General features: G+C 54.3%; 1 protein-coding gene across 2 annotated transcripts in view; it reads right to left on the bottom strand.

Moving 5' to 3' along the window:
- Nucleotides 1–19413, bottom strand: part of SCFD2 (sec1 family domain containing 2) — a 358545-nt gene that overhangs the window by 254843 nt on the left and 84289 nt on the right. For both annotated transcript variants that reach the window (XR_016212204.1, XM_002721791.6), the window contains one exon: nt 6441–6616. Coding sequence is in view for 1 of the 2 variants with exons in the window: in XM_002721791.6 (XP_002721837.4) it covers nt 6441–6616 (176 nt within the window). In the remaining variant the exon portion in view is untranslated. The remainder of the gene's footprint in view (nt 1–6440; nt 6617–19413) is intronic.

The raw sequence follows: 19413 nt of genomic DNA, 5'->3' as shown, positions 1-19413 counted from the left end.
TTTGGGAAAACAAAATCTAGGTGAGACTATATGAAAGGCATCAGTCACATAAAATAAGTTGCCATTCTTGATATTTTGGGCTCAACCAAAAAGCTGCAACAGGTGCAGCGCTGTGGTGTAGCAGATTAAGCCAACACCTGCTGTACTGGCATCCCATATGGCGCCAATTCGAGTCCCAGCTGCTCCACTTCCCATCCAGCTCTCTAATGTGTCTGGGAAAGCAGTGGAAGATGGCCCAAGTGATTGGGCCCCTGCACCCATGTGGGAGACCAGATGAAGCTCCTGGCTCCTGGCCTTGGTCTGGCCTGGCCTATGACCAGTTGGGGAGTGAACCTGCAGATGAAAAATCAACCTCTCTCTCTCTCTCTCTCTCTCTCTCATTCTCCCCCCCCCAACTCTACCTTGCAAATAAATAAAATAAATATATTTTTAAAATAAAGTTTTTTAAAAAGATGTAACAACAGTTAGTGCCTGCAGCAGTTGCTGTGCTGGCATCTCGCTCCGTCCTGACACCCATAGACATCCGTGCTGCAGCACAGGAGGAGTTCACGTCCTCGCCACAGTGCACGTGTGCACCTGATTCAAAGAGAGCAAAGCTGCTCCGCCCACGCCGTCAGTCACAGATGCTCGAACGCGTCCACGGCACTCACGGTGAGCACACGCATCCCCCACTCCACACTGGAGGCAGAACCAGGTCGCCTGTGAAGGAGCACCGCGTCCTGCAGACCCTGGAGGCGACAGCAGAGTCCCCGTCGCCTTTCTGACAACACAGCTCCTGCCAGTAAACACTGGATGCTCCCCAGAGCACCCAAAACAGCTCCCCTTCTGCGCGCCTCCTAGCAGCTGTCTGCACCGGAGCCTTCAGCGTGCTGTGTGACTCGGGAGCCCGCGTGGAGCGCGGGCCGTGCCACCCGCCACACACAGCGCTGAGGGGCGGGCAGGCACCGCACCACCAAGCACAGGCGAGGTGCTGAGCGCGGGCTCCCACGGCCGGGGCCTTTCCGTGACAAGGCTGTCCAGGGTGTCCCTGGGGCCAGACACTCAGCACCCATGATGGGAACGAGCCTCCGGAGAAGGAAACACTTCTCGCGCTCCCTAAGGTTTCTTGCTGGCTCCCAGGCCCTGGGAGAGACGAAGCCTCCCCCTCGTGCTCCAAATAAACTCAGATGCTCTCCTCCAAACCCCAGCCTGGACAGGGGAGCCGGCCCTCCGTCACGGCTCGACCCTTTCATGGGTGAGTGTAACCACATAAAATAAGCACGCTCATGACAGAGAGCAATCACACGGCTGCTGGGGAGGCTGGACCCTGCCAGACACCAAGGCCAAGGACCAGAGAGGCGGGTGCGAGTGAGCACAGAGGCGCTCTGGGTAGCTGTGATGCCTGCTTCGCCTTCCACTTGCTGAAAAGAACCAGCTCAAATACCACGGTCACGCCTACCGGTCCACTCCACCATGGAAGTACAAACTCAGGGGCTCAGGACGAATACCGTGCCGAGTGCTCGGAAGCCACTATGCACTGAAAACGACCGCCCTTGGCCGAAGGTCTCTGTCTAGCCCTGCTGGGTAACACCTCGAGGCGAGCCACAGGGCACCCAGGGTGGACAGCAGCCGGGCGAGATGACTGTCCACATGGGGGCCACGAGAGGGCTGACGGCCTAGTGGAGCTCAGCAGAGCACCACGGGGTGGGCAACAGCAGCCCGGAGCAGTGAGGGGCACCTGTGCGTGGGGTGCTGGAACCCGAGAGGCTGGAGGGTGAGGGCAGGGAGGGCCTGGGCATCAGAACCTGAGCGAGGCAGTGCCAGTGTTTATAGGCCCAGCAGGCCCCAGGTCAGGAAAGGGGGCATCTGGGAGACATCTGGAGTGGGCTGGCAGGGTCAGAGAGTGAGAAGGGCCCCCGCGTGGACTTGGGGGAGACACCCTGTGCGGGGTGGTGAGGGCATCCAGTAAGAGCGGCAGTGTGAGGCACACAGCAGGGTGGGAGGCTGCAGAGCAGGCAGGGCGGCGGTGCCCTGGGAGATACAATAGTTACGCAGCCCAAGAGGGTGGGGCCCAGGCAGGAGGCGCAGGAGGGGAGAGCACGGGGCGGGATGTGGGAGCTGGGCCCTGTGGGGCGCTGTCTCCAGGGGTGCTCCAGTGCGCAGTGAGAGAGAACACGGATGTGGGCTTGGCCACGCTCTGCAGCAGGAAAACAAGGCCCGGTCTGGGGGGAGGGTGTGGGGGCATCAGAGAGGGCAGCAGCAATCACCCTTGCAGGGAAGTGGCTACCTCGGGGCGTGCCTGAGGGGTTCAACACACTGAGACTGAGGACGGTGGCAGCCAGTGAAGGGAGGCAGCATCAGGGCACGCAAGGCAACCAGCAGCCACACTAGGGTGTTAGATTAGAACTGCGACACCATCAGGACTCACAGCTCTTAACAGACACAGATACAGAGAAACAGACAGGAGCAAGTGTAAATTCCCAATCACCAAGAGAAATTTCACAACACACGACAGAAAACAAGCCAAGGAGATAAAGCAATTACAGTTTAGGGTCACTATCCTTAATGCTGATTCACATCAGTATAAATATAATCAACAGCCACAAAGCAGCAGGTGCAGATGATTCCTCAGGCCGCCTTTAGTTCTAAGTAACAGACAATTCTTTTCTTAGACAAACAATTCCAGAGAATAGAAAAAGCCAAACTTGCCTCAACCAAATTTTACCAAATTACTCTAACGTTTAATCAAAGCCAGAGAGTGATAGCACAACAGAGAAGAACATGCATGATGGTCTCGTCCAGAACTATGAACGCGCACAGAGCAGAATCTCAATCAGCCGAAGCCACCTTGCACATCTGCACGTACAAGAGGGGCTGAACGCAGCCCAGGAATGCGATGAGGAGTACTGAACATTAGGAAAAGTATAAGCACAACTTGTATAAAGTGGCACCAACTATGGAAAGGAAGAAAAAAAAATAGCTGCTGTTTCCAGATATTATTTTTTTAATGCTTTATTTTTATTTGAAAGGCTGAGTTAGAGAGAGAGAGAAGGGGAGAGACAGAGAGAAAGACCCTCCTTCTGCTAGTTCACTCCCCAAAGGGCCACAATGGCCTTGCCAAAGCCAGGAACCGGGAGCTTCCCTGGGTCTCCCACCTGGATGCAGGGCCTCCCAGAAGAGTCAGCAGGGAGCTGGACGGGAAGTGGAGCCGCCGGGTCTCCAAGCGGCACCTACATGGGTTCCAGCGTGCGGGCAGTGGTCTCACCACGAGGCCACAGCACCCTCCCCTCCAGAGGATATGACTGCCCACACAGGGAGCCCCAAGGTCAGATAACAGCAGGAAACTGACAGCAGGCAGAACACAAGGCTGCAGGCACATGATCACTACTCGGGAACAAGATATTCCCATATGCCAGCAGGGAACACCTAGAAATCTGAATGTAAGAAATTTACTTTGGGGTCTACATTGTGGCAAAGTGGGTTAAGCCAATATCTGCAACACTGGCACCTCATGAGCGCCAGTACAAGCCCAGGCTGCTCCACTTCCCATCCAGGTCCCTGATAATGCACTTGGGAAAGCAGCGGGATATGGACAAGTGCTTGGGCCCCTGCCACCCCCATGGGAGGCCCAGATGGAGCTCCTGGCTCCTGGCTTCAATCTGGCCCAGCCCCGGTCATTGTGGCCATCGGGTGAGTGAACCAGTGGATTGAAGATCTCTCTCTCTCTCTCTCTCCCTCCCTCCCTCCCTCCCTTTTACTCTCTGTAACTCTGATTTTCAAATAAGTAAATAAGTGTTAAAAAAATTTATTTCAGAACTCTGTCAAAATCTTTAAAATGGCCAAGAATGAGTCTAATAAAATTAATTTCTAAAGAAAAGCATAAAACTGAGCATGGGGAATTAAAAACACGGTGATGGGTAAGCTGACCACTGGAAGAGAAACTGGAAATTTCACATCAGTGGAGAAAGGGAGAGGACATATGGCCCCAAATAGCTGGAAACCAACGAAAACAGCTTAAACAGCGAGCCATCTCTCAACACAGACACGCCACGGCAGGCTCTCACTCCCGGTCCTGGACTCAGGCTCTGCTCTGCGTTCCTCAGGGGAGCAGGGGCTCCCTGCACCATCACAGAACGCTCAGAGGCCCAGCGCACACCTCGAGGCAGAAAGGGGTGTCCGCTTCTACACCGCACCCTCCCTGCCGCGCTGAGATCCGGACCCAGCCAGCAGCCGGGAGTGGGGCCGCACGTCAGCCTGACTCCTCTCAGGACTTGCCTGGGCCAAGCAGGGAAAAGGCAGATGCTGTCACGAAGCCAGTGTCCTCCAGACAAGCAGCCTGCAGCACAACGCAGGACTCCGTGATGTGCGGGGGGACAGCCCAGCTAAAGGCAAGCAGAGAAGTTAGATTCTGCTCACTCCGCAAACAAAAATGAACTCCCGGTGGGTTAGAAATTCAAATGTCCAAAACAAAAGTTCACTGCTAATGGAAAATGTATTTAGATATTAGAGGAAGAAAAGGGTTTCTAATATAAAACATAAAAAAGCACATACCATAAAAGATAACACTAGTTAACCGTATACTAGTAATACTAGTAATACTAGTAATACTAGTTAAAACTGTAAACTTTTATACAATAAAGTTTGCAGGCATCAAAGTCAAACCATGGCCTGCAAGAATTGTCTGTATGATAAACTTCTAGAAGTCTAATATCTAGACTGTATAACGACACTTTATCCATTACCCAACAGAGTAAAAAATGGACAAGAGAGGAAAAATAGCTCAGGACGAGGAAGGTGAAGGCCCAGAGCACAGCACAGGACGCTGCGGCTCCCGCAGGTGGGGGTCTACGAGCCGTGAGAACCGCGCTGGCCACTGCAGAAGCCGTTAAAGGACCCCGAGTGCTGGACACCGCGCTGAGCAACCACCGTCTCCGTTCTGAGCAGAGGCCGGCCTCTGCGGTCCTGGTCCATTCGCTCAGCGGCACGCGTGCTCAAGGACTAACAATCATCTCACGGCGTGCACGGATGGACCCACGGAACTCGCGCACGCGCACTGGAAGACATGCTCCGGAACATTCAGTATATCCTTGTTCTAATTGCACACACGCGCGTGCACACACATGCAGACACACAGAGCAGCCCAACTCAACGTCAGCATGGACTGGATAAACAGAATGCATAGGTCCTAAGACAAATATGGAAAGGGGTAAATTACAGTGAGCCCACGTGGGAAATACCAATAGTTATCACCCTAGCTAGACGCATGCCTTGTAACATTTTATACTTCCTTGTGAAAGTACTTCATGAGTTTCAAAAATACTTCATACTTTTTAAAACTACAATTCTTTTAAGAAGCTCTCCATGAAAGTCAGTCATCAGTCACAAAGAGTTCCCACGCCCCACACCAACTCCTGGACACTGGGAACGCAGTCTGCCTGCCTCCATCTGCGTTGAACACCACTATACGGCACACGCTCCGCGCTGGGCAAGGGTTAGAGTGAACACACACGCTCCGTGCTGCGTGAGGGTTAGAGAGTGAACACACACGTTCCCTGCTATGTGAGAGTTAGAGAGAACACACACGCTCCCTGCTGCGTGAGGGGAGGGGGAGGTGCCGTTGGGAGAAAGATGAACACACCCTCTGTGCTGCGTGAGGGTTAGAGAGTGAACACACACGCTCCCTGCTGCGTGAGGGTTAGGGACCAGGTGCCGTTGGGAGAAAGGTGAACACACACCCTCTGTGCTGCGTGAGGGTTAGAGAGTGAACACACACGCTCACTCCATGCTGCGTGAGAGTTAGGGACAAGGTGCCTTCGGGAGAAACCTGAACACAGAAACATTTCACAGGAGAAGCAGTACCAGGAGGGACTAGAGCTGCCAGGAGATCAAGATCGGTCCAAATGGCATAAAACTGAAACAAGGTGTCCACAGGTCAATTAAATGTTCAAAAACATCCTGAGTATGCAGGGAGAAGCCAAAGATGCCACTGACAAAAACTTGTTAAAACCCAGGGCTGGCACTACGGCGTAGCAGGTTAAGCTACCGCCGGAGACTCTAGCATCCCATATGGGTGCTGGTTCAAGTCCCAGCTGCTCCACTTCTGATCCAGCGCCCTGCTAATGGCTCAGGAAAGCAGCAGGAGATGGCCCAAGGGCTCCTGCACCCATGTGGGAGACCTAGAGGAAGCTCCTGGCTCCTGGCTTCCGCCTGGCCCAGTCCCAGCCTTGCATCCATTTGGGAAGTGAACCAGCAGATGGAAGACCTCTCTCTCTGACTCTAACTCTGCCTTTCAAATAAATAAATAAATCTTTATTAAAAAGAAAAAAAAAAAAAACAGCGTGGAAAAGTTCCTAAACTGGGACCACTTAGAGAACACCATGCAGGGTGCATGTCCTGAAGCCTCTCACAAATACCAAAGTGTCTCCCCCTAGTCCAAACCGGACACCCCCACGGCAACAGACCTGCAGCAGGAGGCGCTCGAAGGCCAGGAAGTTGTCCCACTTGGCCGTGTGCGGGTGCTTCAGAGTCTGCACTGTGGCCAGCCCCAGCTGGAGGAGCCCGCAGTGACTCGTCAGAGCCTGCAGGTTGTTCCTGAAGAGCTGGATGTAGGACGTGAGCTGCCCCGCGGTGACTCTCCCTGGAAAAACACAAAGACCATCAGCACAGCTCTTCTGGGAGCAATAAAGGTAATGAGAAAGATGCCGCTAAACACGCCTCCGCCAGCGTTCGCACCACTAAACACGCCTCCGTCCACATTCGCGCCGCACCTCCGAGTTGACCACAAGCCTGCCTGAGCGTCCATGATTCTCACAGCGTGGTGAAAACGGTCGAGTGGACGCTGTCACCTGAGCTTGTTGAGTAAGGAAACAGATGTGACGGGATTTGGCCATGGTCATGTTGCTAGTGGGTTCCACTCTATAACTCTGTGTTGCCCGGTAGATCCACTCGCAAACAAAATCACACAAACAGACCTTGGTGCAGCTCAATGTGCAGAATCGCTCTGTGACACAGGACACGGACTCCTAAAAGGCAAAGGTAGGGTCTCTAACTGTGTGTGCACATGTACCCAACAGGAGGAGGCTGGAGAGGTGGGGACAGAGGGAGCCGCACGCACGCTGATGGACAGCATGAAGATGCAGTCAGGCAGGAGAAAGAAGTCTGGCTGCCCTACTGCTCAGACGTGATGACACCTTTGTAAAAAGCTAGAAGAGGGGCCGGCACTGTGGCATAGTAGGTAAAGCCGCCGCCTGCAGTGCCTGCATCCCATATGGGCGCCAGTTCAAGTCCCAGCTGCTTGACTTCTGATCCAGCTCTCTGCTATGGCCTGGGAAAGCAATAGAAGATGGCCCAACTCTTTGGGCCCCTGCACCCGCATGGGAGACCCAGAGGAAGCTCCTGGCTCCTGGCTTCAGATCAGCACAGTTGCAGCCACCGTGGCCAACTGGGAAGTGAACCAGCGGATGGAAAACCTCTCTCTCTCTCTCTCTCTTTGCCTCTGCTTCTCTGTAACTCTTTCAATAAATAAATAAATCTTTAAAAAAAAAAAAGCTAGAAGAAAGGATTTTAATGTTTTCATCATGAAAAATGATATTGAGAAAGATGAATATGTTTATCCTATTTGAACATCACACAATGGATGCCTGTTCCAAAATAACACATGGCATCCCATAAATATGTATTTTATGTATCAATTAAAAATAAAAGTGAGGAAAGTCCTGTTAGGAATATAGCTAAAATCTTATCATTGATATCAATGGTTTTGTGATGATATTCATGAGGATCAAAGCTGCAGGGGGCAACCATGTACAGAGAACTGGGTAACAACACTGGAAGACAAGCCAGCAGCACAAGGGCTGGTGTGGGGAGCAGCCTGCTGTGGTGCAAGGGGGTAAGTGGCCGCCTGCAACAGACATCCCACAGCCTGGGGTCCCGGCCGCTCCACTTCCAATCCAGCTCCCTGCTAATGTGCCCAGGAAAGCAACGAAAGACAGCCCAATCACTTGGTTCTTGCATCCATACTGGAGGTCTACATGGAGTTCCAAGTTCCTGGCTTCAGCCTGGCCCAGCCCCCAGCTTGGAATGAACTGGTGGAGAGAAGATGGATCTCTCTCTCTCTCTCTCTCTCTCCACACCTCCATATCCCTCTCCCTCTCTCACTCAGTCTTTCAAACTAAATAAATAAATGGGGTTTTCTCCTTTTCCTTGCTGAGTAGTAGTTCACGGAATGAAGTACAAGTAAATGTTTACTAAGCATTTACTCCCGCAACAGTTAATGCTCATCTGGGTTGCTTGTAATTTTTAGAAATTATGGATAGAGCCTTCATAAATACCAGTGTACAGGCACACGTGTGGACAGTTTTCTTGTTCATGGATAACACCCTAGGTGTGCGTTGCTGGGTCATATGCTAAGTACATGCTCAGTTTTATAAGACACTGGCAAACTGATTTCCAGAGCTGGCCTGTGAGAGTCTGAAACACGCACCCACACTCGGTCTGCCAGTCATTTTCACCCCAGGCATTCTAAGAGGTGGACAGGTGTGACGCTATGGTCTTCATCTGCATTTCCCTGGTGACCAGCAGTGCTGAGCACCTGCTCACCAGCTTAGTCGACATCCTGTATCTTTTCTGGTGACGTCTCCATTAAGATCTTTCACCCATCTTTTCATTAGGCTGTTTTATTTCTGACTAATAAGTTATGAGTATCATTGACTGTGACTATCAATTCATTGATTCAACATGTATTTTTCTGCCAGTGCTCTTGCTGCATCATTTCACAGAAAAACCCCTGTCCTGGCAGCCAAGAAGTAAGGAAGAGGGGGCTGGCACTGGGGAACAGCGAGAGCCACTGCCTGCAGTGCCGACACCCCATGTGGAAGCCAGTGCGAGTCCAGCTGCTTCACTTTCAATCTGCCTCCCTGCTGTGGCCTGGGAAAGGAGTGCAACACGGCCCCAGTGCTTGGGCCCTGCACCCACGCGGGAGACCCGGAAGAAGCTCCTGGCTCCTGGCTTCAGTATGGCCCAGCCCTGACCATTGTGTTCATTTGGGGAGTGAACAACAGATGGAAGATCTCTCTCTCTCTCTCTCTCTCTCTCTGTGTGTGTGTGTGTCTCTCCCTCTCTGTCTATAACCCTGCCTTTCAAATAAATTTCAAAAAATCTTAAAATAAAAAAAAAAGAGAGAGGGAGAGAGAGAGAGAAGACAGCTCCATGACACTCTCCTAATCAGCCTAGCCTAGTCCATATCATTCCTCCGTAAGCACAGGGACTCTGTACAAATGATTAATGTTTCTGCACAGGATGTACTCTGACACCTATTACATTAAGCACATGAAAACAAATCTTCACATAAAATGAGTTCAGATCTTGAGACTGCCATGAGCTCCACCTATTTGTTTATACCTTGCATGGCAGGTGATGGCAGTGTGGTTCCTAAACACAGAGAGCTTAGTCTCCCAAGACACACATCCACCCAACACTCACACAAGTAACCGCTTAATCATCACTATGGCCAGTGCTGTCCGGGAAAAATGGGAAATGCCGTGGAAATGTGAAAGCCTGCCTCACTGATCCCATCTGCTCACCCGAAAGAGGAATTTGGGAGGTTCAGCGTACAAACAGTCCTTCCGTGAGAGACAGCAGGGAACGGAAACCATCGGAGAAAGCCATCCGGGATCCACTCACACGCCTGACCCACGGTAACAGCATATGTTCATTTGCAGTTCAGGAGTGTTTCCAGCCACAAAACATAACTGAGTTTTATACTGCTGGCATTCCCTGGCCGGACAGACTCAGCCACCACATTCACGTCCAGCACTGGTTCTCTAGAGAAACGAAAGAGCACATTTCTGGGACGCTCCGATAAGCCCCATTTGGGTTTTCTTCCATGGGTTCCTAGCTCATTACTCCTGTAGCTCTTTCCTAAGGGACAGCAAGTGTTGGGGCCCTCTGGGCCACAGAGAGCAAAGGCACCTGCTCCCTGGCTGGAGCTGGGGAAAACCCAACCCACCTGGGCTCAGTGACCCCTGCTATGAATGCACAGCAGGAGAAACTGAGTCTGGGTCCACTTTCCCCAACAGTCCCCCAACAGGACAGCCGGCAGCACAGCACCTGCTGACGGAGCTCTTGTTCACCAGAGCCGCCCCACTGCGCCCCCTTCAGGCACCCTGCTCCCACACACAGCATGAGCACTGCATCAGACAAGCCAGCAAAGCAGTTCTTCCCCTAGAACCCATCATCTGCTGACTGTGACGTAAATACTTCACATGGACGCTCTGACAGGAGCACCAGTCCAAGTCCGGCTGCTCCACGTCCAATCTAGTTCCCTTCTGATGTGCTTGGGAAAGCAGTGCATAATGATCAAAACGTGTGGGCCCCTGCCACACACTGGGGAGATCTGGATGGAGCCCCAGGGCCCTGGCTTCAGCCTGGCCCAGTCCCAGACACTGCTGCCATTTGGGGAGCCAATCAGCGGAGGGAAGGCTTTGATCTCCCTCCCTCCCTCCCTCCCTCTTACTCTCTCCCTCTCCTTCTCTCTCCCTCCCTCCCTCCCTCCCTCTCTCGCTCTCCTTCTCTGTAACTCTGCCTTTCAAATAAATGAAGCAGATCTGTACAAACATATATAGGCTGGCGACATTTTCAAAATTTAAGTCGAATCAACCTTGCAGAAGACAAGCGGAATTACCAAAGCTACTGTGGCGAGCCCAGCCACTGCGGTAAAGGCACTGTGTCGCATGGACTAAGAGAGCAGGCACCTAGGACCGGGTGTGTAAAACCTGAGGGACGGCCACCTCTTCATGCTCGCAGGACACACACCTAAGGACACGGTCAGGCAGAGTCATGTGGCGCTGCCCAGATGTCAGCCCAGAAAGCTTTCGCAAGCCCGTCTGAGGAGCCATAAAGCGGAAGCTGCCCTACAAGACCAGGAGCTGCGTGGCAGCAGCCTGGGAGACGACAACCTGCTCTGGCCAAGTGGGTTTCCAGTAAGAACAGTGACTAGGTTTGTATTTACTTATTCTATCTTTAAGAAAGAAATGGGGCCAACGCTGTGGCATAGCGGGTAAAGCCGTTGCATGCAGTGCCAGCATCCTACACGGGTACTAGTTTGAGTCTCGGCTGCTCCACTTCCAACCCAGCTCTCTGCTGTGGCCTGGGGAAGCAGTGGAACGTGGCCCAGGTCCTTGGGTCCCTACACCCGCATGGCAGACCCGGAAGAAGCTCCTGGCTCCTGGCTTCACATTGGCACAGCTCTGGCCATTGAGGGTATTTGGGGAGTAAAAAAGCAGAGGGAAGACCTCTCTCTCTCCGCCTCTGCCTCTCTGTAAATCTGCCTTTCAGATAAATAAATAAATCTTTAAAAAAAAGAGAGAGAGAGAGAGAGAGAAAGAAACAAAGAAGCAAAGAAGAAACGTTTCCAATTTCAATTTGGCTAAGAGAACAACACAAAACTTGAAGAACCATCAATTCTACACATTTTATAAAACATGAAAATAAAATTATTTCTTGGGGGAAAGGCACAGGTTTGGAAAATAAAAGAATTTAGTATATTTTGAAATTTTCTGTAACCTTACAATACATACCTCAGTTGGCTCCAAATGCATTATAGAGTTTTTACTCTTGGAAGTAGTGCACACCTAACAAATGAGTTTTCTTAAAATTTTGTATTGTTTGGTAAAATATATTTAAAATATCTAAATGTATATAATTTTTTTAAAAAATGTTTATTTACTTATTTGCATGTTCTGAAAAGCACAGCAACAGAGAGACGGAGATCATCACCTGCTGGTTCACTCCCCAAATGCCTACAACAGCCAGGGCCGAATCCGGTCAGGCCAAAGCCAGGCGCCAGCGCCGCATCCTGGTCTCCCAGGGGCCTAGGATGTGTTAGCAGAAGGCTGGGTGGGAAGCAGAGGAGCTGGAATTGAAGCCGGCACGCCGACACAGGATGCGGGCATCCGGCACCAGCTTACCCTGCCGTGCCGCACGCCCCCCAGGTACAGAAGTCTTTCTGAAAATAAACAGTAGTCAGTGCCTGGTGTGACTTAAACCTGTAGCTGTTCAGATCGGAGGAGGCAGCAACTATCAGAAATGCTGTGTAAAACCGTACATTTAGTGAATGGATCTTTAAAAACCAAGGCCCTGATACAGGAAATACTCATCCTGACAATGCATGTTTTTGTTCCTTGCATTCCCCCAACATGAATGAAGCCCAGTGTACAGAATCTGAATGAGCAGATCTCTGTTTCAAGACTCACATTCCGGCCGGCGCTGCAGCTCACTAGGCTAATCCTCCACCTGTGGCGTTGGCACCCCGGGTTCTAGTCCCAGTTGGGGTGCCGGATTCTGTCCTGGTTGCGCCTCTTCCAGGCCAGCTCTCTGCTGTGGCCCGGGAGTGCAGTGGAGGATGGCCCAAGTGCTTGGGCCCTGCACCCCATGGGAGACCAGGAGATGCACCTGGCTCCTGGCTTCAGATCGGCGCAGCTCCAGCCATAGCAGCCATTTGGCGGGGTGAACCAACGGAAGGAAGACCTTTCTCTCTGTCTCTCTCTAACTCTGCCTGTCAAAAAAAAAAAAAAGAAGAAGAAGACGACGACTCATATTCCCAGAAATCAAAGATCATGTAAGATTTTCTTGATCTATCTTTAACCTTTCGGCTGGCTAGATTATCTTCACAACCATCTCTCTAATTTCCAAGAGCTCTTTAAAAAAAATCACAGCTTTATTGAGATGTAATTCATATGAAGAGACTTTTAAAAAGTTAAAAATTGAGCAGGCACCGTGGCATAGCAGGCTGAGCCACAGCCTGCAACAGCTACATTCCACATCAGAGTGTCAGCCCAAGGTCTGGCTACCCCACTCCCAGTCCAGCTTCCTGCTGGTGCATCCTGGGGGCGGCAGGTAACGGTTAAGTCCCTGGGCTGCTGCCGCCCACCTGTGAGGTCTGGGTGGAGTTCCAGGCTTCTGGCTTCAGCCTGGCCTACCCCGGCTGTTGCAGGCATTTGGGAAGTGAACTGATGGATAAAAAATCTTTCTCTCTTTATCTGTCTCATTCTCACTCTCACCCTACTTTTCAGAACAATGAAAAATAAACAAACATTTTAAGTTTATCTTAAGTGCAAAGCAATTTTAGCATTCATGCGCAGTTTTTGCATAATACGCATTTTACAAAGAGTTGTTTTTAAATTTACTGATTTTTATTTGTTTCAAAAGCAAAAAGACAGAGAGCTTCCAAGTGTTGATCATTGATTCACTCCCCAAACGCCCATGATATCCAGGGCTGGGTGTCCAGCTGAAGCTAGAAGCTGGAAACTCCATCCAGGAGGTCAATCCGGGTTTTCCACATGGGTGTCAGGGACCAGGGCACTTGAGCCACTGCCTGCTGCCTCCCAGGGTGTGATGTCCAGCAATGGACTGGACGGGAGGCCGTGCCAGCACTCGTATCTAGGCACCCCAATGTGGGGCGCAGGCACCTGAGCAGCAGCCTGACCACGGTGTCAACCCTCAGCCCCTCCCAGCAGACTTCGAATATGGCTTATATGCATGAATTTCAGTGTTTCTGCACCCAAATGAACTGATTTTTAAATTTAACTTCTTACAAACTTTTTGAAGGATTCTCATATACCAAGACATTCACTTTTTTTTAAAGATGTATTTATTTATAAAGGAAGAGTGACAGAGACAGAGAGATCGTCCATCTATTGGGTTACTTCCCAAACGCCCACAACAGCTGAGCCTGCGCCAGGCTGACGCCAGCAGCTCAGAACTCCCTGCAGGTCCTCCACAGGGTGACGGTAACGCAAGTGCCTGGGCCATCATCCACTGCTCTCTCAGGCGCCTTCACGGGAAGCTGAGTTGGAAGCAGGGAGCTGTGACCAGAACGAGCAGTCTGACAGGGGGTACCAGCGGCCCAGGAGATGGAGTAAGCTGCTGTGCCACAACGCGCACTTCAAAATTCTCTCCCTTCTTTATTGAAAACATACATTGATTTATGTTGAAAGGCAGAGTGACAGAGAGAGAGGGAGAAGAGGGGCAGGGTACCCTCCATACACTGATTCAGTGCCCAAACGGCTGCTCTGGCCAGGGCTGGGCCACGCCGAAGCCAGGTCTCCCACAGGGTTGGCGGGGACGCCAGCACTGGGCCATCTTCTGCTGCCTTCCCAGGCCCATCATCAGGGAGCCGCGTCAGAAGCAGAGCAGCCAAAACTTGAAGTGGCGCTCTAGGGTGGGACGCCGCGTCCCAGGCAGCAGCTTAGCCCGCTGCAGCACCGTGCCAGCCCTGAAATCCATGCACACAGTGTACAGGTCTGCGGATTTCTGCTGTGTTCAGTTATGCACACATCAACAGCATATAAATTCAGAACATCTTTAGTGCCCCAAAGGGAAACCCCATACCTAAATGAAAAAGATCGCATATAAGAAAGGTCACGTTATGTAGTGTATAAATACAGTCACAGGCCCCGCAGCAGACAGAGAGCCCCTTGTCCAGAGGAACATGAGACACACAGCCTGGGGAGGGGGCCAGGCTACACCCACAGGGGGAGCACACAGCCTGGGGAGGGGTGAGGCTGCACCCACAGGGGGAGCACGCAGCCTGGGGAGGGGGCGAGGCTGCACCCACAGGGAGAGCACGCAGCCCGGGGAGGGGTGAGGTTGCACCCACAGGGGGAGCACACAGCCTGGGAAGGGGTGAGGCTGCACCCACAGGGGGAGAACACAGCCTGGGGAGGGGTGAGCCTGCACCCACAGGGGGAGCACGCAGCCCAGGGAGGGATGAGGTTGCACCCACAGGGGGAGCACGCAGCCCGGGGAGGGGTGAGACTGCACCCACAGGGGGAGCACACAGCATGGGGAGGGGTGAGGCTGCACCCACAGGGGGAGAACACAGCCTGGAGAGGGGTGAGGCTGCACCCACAGGGGGAGCACGCAGCCTGGGGTGAGATTGCACCCACAGGGAGAGCAAGCAGCCTGGGGAGTGGTGAGGCTGCACCCACAGGGAGAGCACACAGCCTGGGGAGGGGTGAGGCTGCACCCACAGGGGGAGCACGCAGCCTGGGGTGGGGTGAGGCTGCACCCAGAGGGAGAGCACACAGCCTGGGGAGAGGTGAGGCTGCACCCACAGGGAGAGCACACAGCCTGGGAGGGGTGAGGCTGCACCCACAGGGAGAGCACACAGCCTGGGGAGGGGGTGAGACTGCAACCACAGGGAGAGCACACAGCCTGGGGAGGGGTGAGACTGCACCCACAGGGGGAGCACACAGCCTGGGGAGGGGTGAGGCTGTATCCACAGGGGGAGCACACAGCCTGGGTAGGGGGTGAGGCTGCACCCACAGGGAGAGCACACAGCCTGGGGATGGGTGAGGCTGCACCCACAGGGAGAGCACACAGCATGGGGAGGGGGCCAGGCTGCACCCACAGGGGGAGCACACAGCCTGGGGAGGGGTGAGGCTGCACCCACAGGGGGAGCAAGCAGCCTGGGGAGGGGTGAGGCTGCACCCACAGGGAGAGCACACAGCCTGGGAGGGGTGAGGCTGCACCCACAGGGAGAGCACACAGCCTGGGGATGGGTGAGGCTGCACCCACAGGGGGAGCAAACAGCCTGGGGAGGGGTGAGGCTGTATCCACAGGGGGAGCACACAGCCCGGGTAGGGGGTGAGGCTGCACCCACAGGGAGAGCACACAGCCTGGGGATGGGTGAGGCTGCACCCACAGGGGGAGAACACAGCCTGGGGAGGGGTGAGGCTGCACCCACAGGGGGAGGACACAGCCTGGGGAGGGGTGAGGCTGCACCCACAGGGGGAGCACACAGCATGGGGAGGGGTGAGACTGCACCCACAGGGGGAGCACACAGCCTGGGGATGGGGTGAGGCTGTACCCACAGGGAGAGCACACAGCATGGGGTGGGGGTGAGGCTGCACCCACAGGGGGAGCACACAGCCTGGGGAGGGGTGAGACTGCACCCACAGGGGGAGCACACAGCATGGGGAGGGGTGAGGCTGTATCCACAGGGGGAGCACACAGCCTGGGGAGGGGTGAGACTGCACCCACAGGGGGAGCACACAGCCTGGGGAGGGGTGAGGCTGCACCCACAGGGAGAGCACACATCCTGGGGAGGGGTGAGACTGCACCCACAGGGGGAGCACACAGCCTGGGGAGGGGTGAGGCTGCACCCACAGGGGGAGCACACAGCCTGGGGATGGGTGAGACTGCACCCACAGGGAGAGCACACAGCCTGGGGAGGGGTGAGGCTGCACCCACAGGGAGAGCACACAGCCTGGGGATGGGTGAGGCTGCACCCACAGGGGGAGCAAACAGCCTGGGGAGGGGTGAGGCTGCACCCACAGGGGGAGCACACAGCCTGGGGAGGGGTGAGACTGCACCCACAGGAGGAGCACGCAGCCTGGGGAGGGGTGAGACTGCACCCACAGGGGGAACAAGCAGCCTGGGGAGGGGTGAGGCTGCACCCACAAGGAGAGCACACAGCCTGGGGAGGGGGTGAGGCTGTATCCACAAGGGGAGCACACAGCCCGGGTAGGGGGTGAGGCTGCACCCACAGGGGGAGCACACAGCCTGGGGTGGGGGCGGGGCTGCACCACAGGGGGAGCACAGAGCCTGGGGATGGGGTGAGGCTGTACCCACAGGGAGAGCACACAGCCTTGGGAGGGGTGAGGCTGCACCCACAGGGAGAGCACACAGCCTGGGGAGGGGTGAGGCTGTATCCACAGGGGGAGCACACAGCCCGGGGAGGGGTCAGACTGCACCCACAGGGGGAGCACACAGCCTGGGGAGGGGTGAGGCTGCACCCACAGGGAGAGCACACAGCCTGGGGAGGGGTGAGGCTGCACCCACAGGGAGAGCACACAGCCTGGGGAGGGGGCCAGGCTGCACCCACAGGGGGAGCACACAGCCTGGGGATGGGGTGAGGCTGTACCCACAGGGGGAGCACACAGCCTGGGGAGGGGTGAGGCTGTACCCACAGGGAGAGCACACAGCCTTGGGAGGGGTGAGGCTGCACCCACAGGGAGAGCACACAACCTGGGGAGGGGGCCAGGCTGCACCCACAGGGGGAGCACACAGCCTGGGGAGGGGGTGAGGCTGTACCCACAGGGGGAGCACACAGCCCAGGGAGGGGGCGAGGCTGCACCCACAGGGGGAGTACACAGCCCAGGGAGGGGTGAGGCTGCACCCACAGGGGGAGCACACAGTCTGCAGGGCCTCTCCACATTCTTCTGTCCACGCATTCACCATGCAGATGCACGCGGAGGACATGGCCAGCCCAGCACACCACCCAGGCTGCCCCGCCTCCCGTCTCCATCAGGACAGAGGGCGCTGCGTGTGCCTGTGAACCTCACAGAAGCAGGCGGCCCCTGTGGCTCTGTGCTGCCCGGCTTTTTCCGCTCGACATCACCCACGGTTGCCATTTTCCTGGTTCCTGGGCTCTACTGCTCTGTGTGGCTACTGCTGAGGGACACTGATCCTCTAGGCTTGGCACCGTGGTAAACGACGGGGAACATTCTAGCACGTGCACCCATGTCTACTGCTTACACACCCAGACTGGAACTGCAGTGCAGTGGACGCTGGGCTCCCAGCAGCACTGCCAAGTGCTTCTCCACGGTTGAGCCAGCCCCCTCACACACGGTAAATGGAATTCCACTCCACGTGATTTCTGAGTGGACACGCGGGGCTCAGCTGAAGCACGCCTGCATGCAGAAGCTTCCCACTCGGCACTTCAGGCTGGGCAGCCAAGGCTCGAACACGGGTGGGAGAAACAGCACACGGGAAAACGCAGTGCCACACTGTCAGCGTGTCCTCTCCCACGGCTTCTCACTGACAGTCTAACTACACAGGAATCCACCTGGAAGGTCACAGGAAGGGGCCGGCGCTGCGGGCAGCAGATGAAGTGGCTGCTGGCGCCAGGCATCCCGCATCGGGAGGCTAGGTCAAGGCCTGGCTGCCTGAGGGGGCAGCACAAGACGACCAGCGTACCTGGGTCCCTGCCACCCATGTGGGAGACCAAGATGAGCTCCAGGCTCCCGGCGCCAGTCTGGCCCAGCCCCAGCTGGGGCAGCCACTTGGGCAGTGAATCGGTGCACAGAAAATCTCCCTCTCTCTCTCTCTCTCAGTCTGTGGGGGTCTGTCTTTTCTGTGTGTGTATGCAGTGTGTGTGTGTGTGTGTGTGTGTGTGTGTGTGTTTACGTCTCTCGGTCTTCCCCTCCGTCTTCTCTCTGTGTATGTGTAGGTATGTGTGTTCGTGTGTGCCTTCTCTCTGGTTATGCGTGTGTGTCTCTGGCTTCTCTCTCAATCTGTGCGTGTGTGCATGTGTGTGTGTGTGTGTGTGTCTTGGTCTTCTCTGTGTATGCGTGTGCTTCTGTCTTTCAATCTGTGCATGTCTGTCTGTCTGTGTGTGTGGATGTGTCTCAGTCTTCTCCTTAGTCTTCTCTCTGCGTGCATGTGTGTCTCTGTCTTCTCTCTCAACCTGTGCTTGTCTGTGTGTGTGTGCGTGTATAGGTCTCAGTCTTCTCCTTGGTCTTCTCTCTCTGTGTATGTGTGTGTGTGTCTTCTCTCTGTGTAGGTGTGTTTTTTCCTGTCTTTTCTGTCTCTCTATGTGTCTCTGTCTTCTCTGCGTGTGTATGCGTCTCTTTCTTTTTCTCTCTCTCTCCTTTTCCTGGCTCTCCCCACCCCCCGACTTTCAAACAAATAAAGTAAATTTTAGAAGAAATGTGCCCGGGGACCACAAAGGAGGAAAGGGAACATGGTACACTCACTTTGTGTTACACACAGATTGTCGTTCAAATCTTCTAGAAGACTTGGCTAGTGTTACATTTTAAATATTCTTTTGTTCTAAAACAAAGTAGAGTGTGTTTCCTGTGAAGTGGACGGACCTATATTTCCCCCAGGAAGTGTGATCTGACCGCTACCACGGATTTGATCCTTGGGTGAGGAACGGCCTCGCACGCATGAAGCAGCAGAGTGATGCTCACTGCCCACTTCCCACCGCAGCCGAGGTCAGGGGGCAGAGAAGCGCGGCTCCACGCAGGTGGAGAGATTCAAGCCGGACGCGAGGAGAACCCCCGAAGGTGACGACTGGCAGACACTACGCAGAGATGATGAATCTGCCCCGGGACCGCGAGGGCAGCGCACGCGGCCATCTGCACAGCCAGCGCGGACAAGGCCCAGCTGGGGGCTGACGGCCGTTTTTATGACACCATAAATTCCGGAGAGAATCCTCTGGGACGTCCTTTACATACAATGGTTCTTGTTACACAGACCTTTTTTTTCAGCTCTTCAGCATTACAAAGGTGGAACCAGAAGCGAAGGTGAAGAGAACACTTTAATTCTGAGAGCCAACTCCGCCAAAGGGGCTCAGAATGCAGACACGGGGTGCACCCGCGGAGGCGAGCACGGACCGCAGCAAGATCAGGGGTCACCACAGAAAACAAA

This window comes from Oryctolagus cuniculus, chromosome 8 (assembly GCF_051225735.1).
Source record: "Oryctolagus cuniculus isolate XC-2025 breed Fujian yellow rabbit chromosome 8, ASM5122573v1, whole genome shotgun sequence".
Classification (NCBI taxonomy): domain Eukaryota; kingdom Metazoa; phylum Chordata; class Mammalia; order Lagomorpha; family Leporidae; genus Oryctolagus; species Oryctolagus cuniculus.
The sequence above is the reverse complement of the archived record's forward strand: the minus strand, read 5'-3'. Positions and strand labels throughout refer to the sequence as shown.